Genomic DNA, 10,920 nt, shown 5'->3' on the forward strand with positions numbered 1-10,920 from the left:
CGGCACCTGGTTAGAATCAGGGGGCAAACCCAGCCACGGCCTGAGGCTCCAAAAGGTCACATTCGGATGTGCGGGAAGAAACCTGAATTGTGCACGGAGCACAGGCGGTCCCAGGGGACATCGCCGGGGAGCCGTGTGGTCCCCTTGTCACGTGGCACATGTTCTGTCCCACCCAGGTTGGCTCCACACCTCATTGTAAGTCTGTGGCCTTGAAGATAACTTACATTTGTCTTAACAAATGGGGTGAAAGTGTACATCGAATAACACCTACCAAAAACAATACACTTCGGAGCTTTTAATCTAAATCACTTCTGATTTATATATATATATATCTAATTTTAAAATAATGCAGACAGTATCTGACACCAGTTGAAGAAACAGCAGTCACGGATCCTTGAAAGTTCGAGGGGAGGCTGGAATGACTATTTTTGCACAGTCTCCTACAAGGCAGATCGGTCACTCTGGGAAAGAACGTTGTCATGAACACATTCCGGTCAGTCTCAGAAGAGTCACAGTCCCCCACAGCCACCGCAGCCTCAGCATGTCCCACTCTGAGACTCCCCAAAACCCAGCGGTGCCCCTCAGACCCAGTGCCCCCGCGTCCTGCCCTCAGGGTCTCACCGTCAGCAGCTGTGAGAGACACATCAGAGCCCTGGGCACTGTCGCCGCCTGGGGAAGGACACAGCAGAGGAGTCACGGGGTGGGGAGCCCCCTCCTAGACTCCAGCCCACACGCTCCCCAGGGTCCCAGATGTCCCCTCCCGACACCCAGACTTACAGGCAGCCTGAGCGCGGCTCTCCCTGCCTTTGCCTGTGGGAAGCAAATGTTCTGTGAGGAGTCGGGGGGGGGGGAGGCTGGGTAACGTGACCCTAAAGGACCCCCATAGTCCTGAATCGCAGGAAGTTTCCAGAATTGCAACTGAGCTTCAGGGTAAGATCAGGAAATATGAGGAAAGCACATGTGCAAGGACTGGACCTACCATCCCTCTGGATGGCTGTCCTCAGCAGGGACCTTCCCCTCTGACCTGTGACAGCTGGGAACCCGTCCCCATCACTAGAGTCATCAGGTGATGAATTTGTCCCTCACTTTCCCACGGGCCTCACTGAAGGGTCAGTGTTGGCAAACAGGCCCCCGATGGGCAGCACCCGAGTGGGTACGATGCCCACTCACGAGGCGGAGCACACGGCCACCTGGGCCTGACCCCCAGGGGGACAGGGACCTCGGCCCCACCCCTGCCCACCTGAGCGCTTCCTCCTCCACGTCACAGCCACAGCGACCGCAGCAACAAGGAGACCCAGGGCGGCAGCAGCGATGCCCACGATGGGGACGGTGGTCCGAGGAGAGGGGTCTGAGAAGGGAAGGTGAGAGGCCACCCTCAGGCCCGAGTCCTGACCCCGCGCAGGGACGCCCTGAGGAGAGGCTCTGTGCCCACGCCCCCCCCCTCACCCCATCGCAGGGTCAGGGGCTCGGGCAGCCCCGCGTGCCCCACGCGGCACGTGTAGCTCTGCTCCTGTCCAGGGGGCACGGCCACGGCCGCCCACGTCTGGAAGGTCCCGTCCCCCGCAGGCCTGGTCTCCACAAGCTCCATGTCCTGGGTCAGGTCCTCCCCGTCACGCTGCCAGGTCAGGGTGATGTCCGACGGGTAGAAGCCCAGGGCCCAGCACCTCAGGGTGACCTCACGGTCAGAGATGCGGTGGCGGGTCACCTGTGTCCTTGGAGGGTCTGAGGGGGAGGGGTGAGAAAATGCAGGAACTTTGCATGGTCAGGGGACACTCAGCAGTGGACCATGCAGATATCAGTCTGGACAGAACCATCTGGGATAATGTCTTCTTTCTTGAAAAGTTCCAGATTCAAGAGGAGAACCTAGAGGAGGAATCTCCAGGTCTCTAAGGGGAGACACAGACTCAGGTGGAGACCGAATGACTCCGAAAAGCCGCAGTCAGGCCTCCAGAGACGGTCTCAGCCCGGGAACCAGGGAGCGGGTCCTGGGCACCAGGTGGCTGCAGGGTGTGAGGGAGCCGCTGTGGCTGTTTCAGGGAGAGGCTGGGTCCCTTGCTGTCCTTCAGAGGAAGCTGGGCCCGCGGGGGAGTCACAGAAGAAGGAAACCTGGCGTCTCTTCCCTCTCCCGAGCAGGTGGCGGATTCTCCCCCCCTCTCTCCTCTCCCTGTAGGAGCCGCCCCAGCCTACAGACCCCTCCCCAGGGAGGCCCGCGCCCCGGCACCTGCTCGGAGCAGCCTGTCCTTCCCCTTCTCCAGGAGCCGGCGGATCCACTGCACGCACCAGTTCTCCAGGTAGTTCCTCCAACACTCTACATTATCTCGATGCAGCAGATCGCGCTGGACGGTGATCTGCGCCGTCTTTTCCTGGTCGGTTGAGGTGCGCCGGTCCACGTTCAGGGCGAACGTTTCGGTGCCGTCATAGGCGCGTAGAATGAACCCGCGGAGGAAGCGCCCGTCCGACCCCACAACGCAGCCGCACGTTTCCTGGAAGGTGTGGGACCCTGACCCCGCCGCGAAATCAGCCCCGCCCACTCCGTCCCGCCAGAGGACAGCTGTGTCCCCGACCCCACCAGTCGAGGCCCGTCCTGCGGACACCAAACGTAACTGAACGGAAACAAGACTGGGTCGGGACCGCCGCGGGCTCCTCCCGGGGTCGGGGCAGGGAGGGTCCCGCTGCCTCGGGGGAGGCTCTGACCCGCAGATTCAGGGCCACCCCGGCCCGTCCGTGGGGCTGCGGGTCTTGCCCGGACCCGGGCGCGCGCGGCTCACCGTCCTCGCTCTGGTTGTAGTGGGCGCGCAGGTCGTTCACGTTCGCTTGGATTGCCTCTTGGTGGAGCTTGTAGACCCGCGTGTGCTCCTCCCAAAAATCTGGATCCTCCTGCTCCACCCACGGCTGCTCCGTCCACGGCACCCGCGGCACAACCCTCGGGTTCGGGACGTTGCCGTCGAACCGCAGGACCTCCGTGTCGTCCACGTAGCCGACGACAGTGTGCTGGGACTTCCCGACTCCCGGTCCGGACAAGGTGGTGATGAAATGTCTCAGGGTGTGGGGTCCTGCGGGAGGGGAGGGCGCGCGTCCAGGGTCCGCGGTGGGGCCCGTACGGTCAGGTGGCCGGGCCGAAAGAAACGGATGCGGTGGTTGGGAGGAGGGGCGGGAGCGGGGCGACGGGCGGACTGAGGCTGGAATCGGGGCCTGGGGTCTGGGCGGGGGGCGCTGGCGACGCGCCATCCCCGGGTCCTGCGCTCCCGCGGGGTCCCCTCCCTCCTGCGCCGCAGACGCCGTTCCCTCCCGACCCCGCACTCACCGGCCGAGGTCGCGGTCACCGCCAGGACCCCCGAGAGCAGCAGGAGCAGGAGTCGGGGCTCCATGATCCAGGCCCTCAGCGTCTGGGAACGAGGAATTCGGGTGCTCGTGGAGGATTTTATACTCGAAATCACGGTGACGCGGATTGGCTCGTCTGGAGTTCGGATACCCAATGGGAGTGAGGATGGCGGGGGCGTCATGAGTATCCAGGCGGAAGGCCCCGTGACAAGGAGAAGGGGACACCCCAACGCTGAGAGTCCTCGCCCTAGACTCGGATCTGGGTTGAGACCCCGTTAGCCGGGCTTGGGGACCCTGAGCCCCGCTCCTGCCCCGAGAACTCTCTGTCCCTGTGTCACCCTCAGTCCTGGCCCAGGTGCCGTCTTATTCAGCGACTTTCAAACATGTTGGTTTCCGAACATCTGTGCAGTCTTACAAAATAGGGCGGTGCCCCAAGTAATTTTGTTTGTGTGGGTTGTAGCCGTCGATATTGACCGCACAAGGCAGAAAAGAGTTTGAAAAATTATTTCATTCAGAATAATATTAATAACCGATGCTACATTAAAAGAAATATGTTTATGAGGAATATTATTCCTGAAATAGAGGAAGTAGTGACAAAAGTCTATCTGCCCACATTTTACTTTTTTGCAACTTTCAGTTCTTGTCTGTATCACTACAGGTCCGCTGGATTTCGATACTTGTTTCTGCATTTAATCTGTTATTTTGGTTGCAGTAGATGAAGAAATATACAGCCTCACACAAATATGTAGAAGATTTTCGGTAACTTTTTCAGATAAGTGTGGATATTCCTCTTTGGCTGGACACTAAAACTGCACAAGTCGTAATTCCTGAAAAGTTCTTTGCAAAATGGAACCTGAAACTATACCGTGGAGTATTTCCTATTTGTTTCCTTGCTTCTTGGCTCTTGTACTGACCCAGGATTATTTAAAATGAATGCATCGTCTTACTCAGTGGTAGAGATCTCCCAGTGTTGATGCATTTAGTTACACATCATCAAAAAGTCACATTTGTTAAAGTTCCCGCAGATCCCACTGGAAACGTCTGTCAGCTCCGGCAAGCTGTCCGGTTACCGGTGAGACCCAAGTTTGCCAAAATCCCGGTTTTCCCCCCCGAGAGCCTCCCTTCTACCCAGACAAGGGCTGTCAGGTGCCCGCTGGCCGGCGGCCTTCCTTGAGGGAGAGGCGCACGTTCATTTCTGAGCAAGTGTTTGCCGGGCCACCCACCCCTCAGGCATCACAGTTCCTGTGTCACTCACTCTCTTAAGTGGACAGGCTGCTCCATAAGGAGAGGCTGGCTCGGCCCACGCGGGCCGTTTCCCGGGGCCATGACACAGGGGAACGCAGCAGCAGGGTGTTGGTGCACTTTCCCGGTCATCGTGGGCGGTGTTTTATTTCTTGTTCTTCATTTACCTTAAGGGCCATTGCAATATTGATCCATTTGTATAATGAATTCAAGACATATTTTAAAGATGTTTTATTTTTCAATTCCAGCTGATGTTCACCATCATACTTGTTTCAGGTGTATGACCGCGATTAGACATTTATATAAATTACAAACCAACCATCCTGATAAACCCAGTGCCCGTCTGACACCGCACGCAGTTCACAGTATCCCCGACTACATTCTCTGCGCTGCACCTCACATCCCCGTGACGGTTCTGTAACGACCAATCTGTCCTTCTCAGTCCCTCCTCCTTTCACACCCAGCCCCCGACGCCTCTCTCATCTGGCGGCCTTCAGTCTGTTCCCTGAATCTATGGGTCTGTTTCTGTTCAACTTATTCATTTATTTTGTTCTTTATATTCTACGTATAAGTGCAATCATCTGGCATTTTTCTTTCTCTGTCCGACTTAACACACTCAGCACAATACACTCCATCCATGTTGTTGCCAATGACAAGATTTCATTTGTGTGTGTGTGTGTGTGTGTGTGTGTGTGTGTGTGTGGCTTAGTTACATTGTGTTGTATACATATACTTCTCTACTATCAAGTCATCTATTGATGACTTGGCACTTAGGTAGTTTCCATATCTTGGCTTTTGTAAGTAATGCTGCAATGAACACATGGAGGTGCATGCCTTTTTGATTTAGTGTTTTGGGTTTCTTCAGAGAAACACCCAGAAGTGGAATGGCGGGGACCTTCTTTCTCTCTTGTCATGTAGCCTTTTATTTAAAGTCTATTTTGTCTGGTGTAAATATTGATACTCTAGCTTTTTTTGTTGTTGTTTCCATTTTCATGAAATACCTTTTTTCATCCCTTTACTTTCAGTCTGTGTTTATCTTTCAATCTCATTTGAGTCTGTTGTGGACAGCATATGTAAGAATCTTGTTTTGTTATTCAGTCAGCCACCATATGTGTTTTGATTAGAGTAAATTAATTTTCACTTAAAGGAATTTTTGATAGATACGTATTTATATCCACTTTATTATTGATATTATTTCCTCTTCTTTCCCTTCTTCTCTTCCTCCTCCTCCTCCTTCTTCTTCTTCAAGACCCTTTAACATTTCTTGCACTACTGGTTTGATGGTGATAAACTTCTTTAGCTTTTCTTGTCTGGGAAGCTCTTTATCAGTCCTTCAATTAAAAATGATGGCTTGCCAATCCCTTTTGACCTGAAAGATTTGTTGAGAAACTTTTCAACAGTCTTATGGGAGCTCCCTTGTAGGTAACTAACTGCTTTCATCTTGCTGCTTTTAAAATTCTCTCTCTGTCTTTAACCTTTACATTTTAATTGTGATGTGTCTTGCTGTGGCCTTTTTGGGTTCATCTTGTTTGGGACACTCTGCATTTTCTGGACTTGTATGTCAACTTCCTTCACCAGCTTAGGGAAGTTTTCCATCATTATTTCTTTTCATAGGGCTTCAATTCTTTGCGCTCTCTCTTGTCTTTTAGGCACCACCATGATACGAATGTGGGGATGCGTGACGTCGTTCCAGAGGCTCCTGTATTATCCTCATTTTCTTGTATTGTTTACTTTTTGCTATTCTGAAGGGTGTTTTCTGTTTCTTTTCTTCTCAATCTCTTATTTCATCCTATGTTTCCTCTACTGCACTGTTGATTCCCTGTAATGTATTCTTCATTTCAGTAATGGAACTTTTCTTTTATAATGTTTTCTATTTTAATTTTATTTGTCCTATATCTTTGTTGACGTTCACACTGACTTCGCCTACTCTTCCCCTAAGTTCTTTGGGCATCCCTATGAGCGGTGTTTTGAACTCTGCATCTAGTAGACGGCCTGTCTCCATTTTATTGAGTTCTTTTCCTGGTGTTTTGTTCTGTTCTTTCATTTGGGATATGATGCTTTACTTCCTATTTAGGCAGCCTTCCTGCATTGGTTTCTACGTGACAGGTGGAGCTGCTACATCTCCTGGTCTATGGAGAGTGTCCCTATGTAGTAGGTGTCCCCAAGGGCCCAGAGCTGAAGCGTCCCTGGTCAGCTAACCAGGGCGCTCCAGGTGCATTCCCCTTGTGGACAGTGTGTGGTTGTGTCATGATTGCTGTTGGCGATGGGAAGGGTTTACTCCCAGCCTGATCGGCTGTGAGGACTGGCTGCAACCAGAGTGGAGGCTCTGGTGCCCAAGAAGTCCGCCCCTAGAGTGTGTCGCTGTGGAGGCGGTGGGCGGTGCTTTGCTGAGGCCCAAAGCGGTCCCCCAGGTGTGCTGACTCAGGGTCCTCTCGGGAGGTGCAGCCCGTGCTCAGCGACCACCTATGTCCTGCCCAGGGCCACCCGGCTTGAACTACAACACTATCTGCAGGTGGCTGCTACTTGTGCTGGGTTTGGAGGTGCCTGGGAGAGGCCATGCTGTGAACCAAGGCCAGTGCCGCTAGCACGGGGCCGGGGCCATGTAGGTGCAGACACAGGGCAGGCCTCGCCCAGGTGCTGCTTGTTTGAGACATTTTAGGAAAATCTGTAGCATGAGCCAAGACAGGCTGCTTGTATGGAAACATCACTAGAAGGGACCATGGGGGCCCCTAAGTTGGGTGGCGTTTAGGGAATCATCAGGGCGCAGCAAAGAATGAGAGCCAGACTGATGAAGACTCAGACATGACACCCACCTGCCAGCTCTGAGTGGGGAGGACTCAGAAAAGGAAGAATGTCCTCTGCCAGCACTTCCACCTGGGAGGAAGCTGCCCCTCAGCTCCCACCCTGACGCCGGACAATTCCGTTGCTCCGCGTATGTTCCGGGTGCCTTCTGAGCTGCTGTCCCAGCACATGAGCTCAGAGTCAGTCTGTGTGTGTGGGCCTTTAAGGGGAACTTCCTGGGACTCCAGAGCTTCCGTCTCACTGAGCCACAATCACCGCGGAGTTTTACAACGAGAAGTTGTGGAGACTTGTCTTCCTGGCACTGGCACCCTGGGCTGAGGGGCGTCCCTTAGGGCTGCGGTGCCTCCTTGCACAGGGGCACCAGCACGGCCGAGGTGTCCCTTTGGATTTTCATCGGCCGCACACGGGTGTGGGACCAGCCTGCTCGGCATCTCTGCCTCTCCAGCCATTCTCAATGTGGCTTCTGAACCGCCTAGTCGTGGGACTTCTGTTCCACTAGATTTCAGGTGGTTCTGAGTGATGGTTGTTTGTAGTGTATTGTAGTTTTGATGTGGTGTTCGGGGGAGGGAAATACGGCATTTACCTGCACAGCCATCTCAGCAGGAAGCCAAGATATTTTAAAAATTCCACTTAAGGATGATGATTCAGAAACGACAGTAATTTTCTATCCTTTGACTGTTTTTCCAAAGTGACACTGGTTTACTTTCTAGTCTGTGACTGAAGGTGGCAAAGAGCACCTGCTGTTGCCGTCGGGTGTCCCAGCCCCCGCCGCTGCTACGTTCACCTCAGAGCAAACGTGGGCACCGTGAAAAGGCACATGATGCCCTTGATCCTGTGAAAGCAGTTTTGACCTCATAGATCCGTGAAAGGCTCTTAGAAACCTCCAGGGCTCCACAGACCGCACTGTGAGAAGGGCCGCTCTGGAGAAACCAGGGGAGCCTCCCCACCCCCACCCCCGGCCTTTGCGCCCCCCTCCCTCCCTAGGATCCCTCTCCCCGAGGGGGCCCTGCCTCCCACAGTCCGCTGAGAGCGTTGCCCTGGGTTCTTCTAGAAGAAAGCTCAGCCCCTGGAAATGAGATTTCAGAGAGTGCCCTCGGTCCGGGAAGGCAGGTGGGGGACAGGTGTTTCCTGTTTGAACTGAGTACAGTTGGTGCCTGAAGCCACCAGACCCACAGGAACCTGGTTTTGTTTGTTACACAGCAGCTTAGCATGTACCCATGTCCCAGACAGAAACCTGATGCTGTGTGTAGCAGAAGTGGTATTAGCCCTTGCATTTTTGACAGATGTGGTGCTTTGACTTGAGGCCCAGAGAACATGAAGAGCAGTTCTGTCCAACAGAACATTCTGGAACAAGGGATTGTTCCATGTCTGCCCTTGCAATACCAAAGCCACTGGCTGCAGGTGGCTGGTCGTGTGTGAGGGGCCCAGCACCCGTTTCCGTCTGTGCTGAGACAAAATGCAGGGCGGCGCCGTCTCGTCGGTCATTGCCGTGGTCTCGGGTGTCCTCGTCTGACACTGATGTCCTGTGAGACCCCGTGTGTCCAACCAGAGAGGGATGCGGCCTCGCCCTCAGCGCCAGGCCTGGTCGCACGTTGAAGCTGCTTTTCCTTCCTTCGTAGAGTCAATATTTCAAAATAGTTACAACTCAGTCAAAAAATAAAGAATTTTAGAAACATTTAGGAGGAGAACTAATGCAAATGTTCAACAGCTGTATTAGTAATAAACACACGTAAAGAAAAATGAGAATGTGGAAGAAGAAAAACAGGAGTAAAAATGAAAGTCTATCAGTTTGGCAAAGATGGAAGAAAATGGTGAGCGTGTCACCCACGGCGCAGGGAACACGCGCGGCTGTAAAGGTTGTGGGCACTGAAACCCGGAACATTATTCCTGCAGGTGCTTTTGTAAAATGTGCCGGCAATTTAAATGTGCTTCCCTTTTGACACCGAAATTTCTCTTTTACGAATTTATCCCAAGAAGATACTCACACGAGTCCTCGGAAATATATATTCAAGGATGTCTCTCTTGTATTATGATTTTATAAATACAAAAAGATGGAATGTCTCTGAATGCTCTAATCAATACAGCGATGGTGACTACGGACAGAGGAGCCGCTCAGTGTGTCTCAGGCCGTAACGCCACGGGGTCCACACAGAGGGTCGGGGGGGCCCTTCAGAGCAAACCCGCGAGGCACTCGGTATGGGGTCCTTGTGGGGGACCCGGGAAAGGAGACTTACAGAGACTCGGGGGATGGTGGAGCTTTGGTGACGCAGGGCGTGTTCCCTGGGAGCCTTGATGAGTCACTTTCACTGGGTCCCCTGGCAGCTGTTGTCACGGGACAGGCCTGGGCCCGAGCGGTTCTGCCGCAGGCCGGACGGTGGCCTGTGGCGTGTGGTGTGTGGTGTGTGGGTGTTTGGCTTCCTCTGGATAAGATTTCACAACCCGAGTCCAGGGGATTTTCAAAGCATGTTTATTTCATCTGGAGACAGCGACTCTAAGGGAGGACTCGGGGTAGGAGAAGTAACCCGAGGGGCCTGGCGCGGCTGCCTGGGTCCGGGACCTGTTCCAGGAAAGCAGTGAGTCAGGCGGGGCTGCAGTCGGCTCCCTGGCAAGGAAAACTCCCGGGGACAGAAGTGAGCCAAGGGGGGCCGCTGTTAGTTCCCTGGGGAGTCAGAGAAAAAGGGGGCCTTGGAGACAGGATGGGGGGGGGGATGAGCCTGAGACAAGCTGCCCCTGCCCGCTGCTCCCCTGGCTGATGATCTCACGGGCACCTTAGGGCTCAGAAGGAGAGAACCCAGTTCCGGTCTGAAGCGGGGCCATGGGTGCGCCCTGGAGCGAGTCCCCCCCCCCCCCAGGTCCCTGTCTGGGCGGTTTTCTCTCTCTTCTGTGGGCGGGAGTCTCAGGGGAGGCGTCGGCAGAGTATCCGTCAGCTTCCCAGGGGTGTTTCTAACAAGCTGCTGCATCCAAATGAGCACCTGGTGGGGTTGGGGATTGTCCTCCGGGCCGCTTCACTGTTCACTTTTGTCTTAGGTGGGCCTGGCTCTACTGGGCTTTTTCCCTGCTTGTCCTCCTGACTATCTGTCCTTGGGTGCATCTGGCACAAATGTCAGTGGGTCTCTGTTGTACATTTTTCCCCCCAACCAGGATGATTGAAGCTGTGTGTTCTCCGGTTGGGGGACAGGTACAAAACATTTGCTCTCCAGTGTCCTTGGTTAGGGGAGATCAGGTCTTGCGATTCACCCGCTACCTGTAAATGCTTCAGATCCTTTGGCCTTGCTTACTGTTCTTCCCTCAGTTTCCCCATTCCCCTAGCCTAGGAATTTTCCCAGCTTCTTCCTATCTTCCCTTGCTGTGATTCTGCACTTTATGTAAGTGAACTTTTGCCATGTTCCAGAATGTTCCAGGACGGGAAGCTGTTAAGCTCAGTCGGGAGGCCCTCCAGGGGCAGGGGAACGTAGCTCCAAGCCACAGTCGAGTTCACCGTCCCGCGTGGATGTCAAGGCCTCCGCTGTGTCAGGAATAGTTAGGGTCTGGGGACAGAACGCAGAGCAAGAGCAG

The 10,920-nt window shown here is 54.0% G+C and overlaps 1 protein-coding gene across 1 annotated transcript; it reads right to left on the reverse strand.

Annotated features, from left to right (window-relative positions):
• Positions 1-1,166: 1,166 nt before the first annotated feature.
• Positions 1,167-3,388, reverse strand: LOC129082588 (BOLA class I histocompatibility antigen, alpha chain BL3-7-like). The gene is made up of 5 exons (XM_054588300.1): positions 3,305-3,388; positions 2,769-3,053; positions 2,222-2,500; positions 1,447-1,722; positions 1,167-1,348 (listed from the first exon to the last, which is right to left on the reverse strand). Exons 1-5 carry the CDS (start codon positions 3,366-3,368, stop codon positions 1,167-1,169), a joined length of 1,086 nt encoding a protein of 361 aa, XP_054444275.1. The 5' UTR covers positions 3,369-3,388.
• Positions 3,389-10,920: the final 7,532 nt, after the last annotated feature.

Source organism: Pteronotus mesoamericanus, unplaced genomic scaffold (assembly GCF_021234165.1).
Source record: "Pteronotus mesoamericanus isolate MK-2021 breed Mesoamerican mustached bat unplaced genomic scaffold, CSHL_Meso_final scaffold_128, whole genome shotgun sequence".
Classification (NCBI taxonomy): domain Eukaryota; kingdom Metazoa; phylum Chordata; class Mammalia; order Chiroptera; family Mormoopidae; genus Pteronotus; species Pteronotus mesoamericanus.

What these genes read in the sequence shown, in the direction of transcription:
- LOC129082588 (XM_054588300.1), bottom strand. Translation starts at nt 3,368, where the DNA reads ATGGAGCCCCGACTCCTGCTCCTGCTGCTCTCGGGGGTCCTGGCGGTG. An exon ending in GGTGACCGCGACCTCGGCCG is followed by an intron (nt 3,054 to 3,304) that starts GTGAGTGCGGGG and finishes CCCCTCCCGCAG; the next exon opens with GACCCCACACCCTGAGACAT. An exon ending in GCCCCTGACCCTGCGATGGG is followed by an intron (nt 1,349 to 1,446) that starts GTGAGGGGGGGG and finishes TTCCCTTCTCAG; the next exon opens with ACCCCTCTCCTCGGACCACC.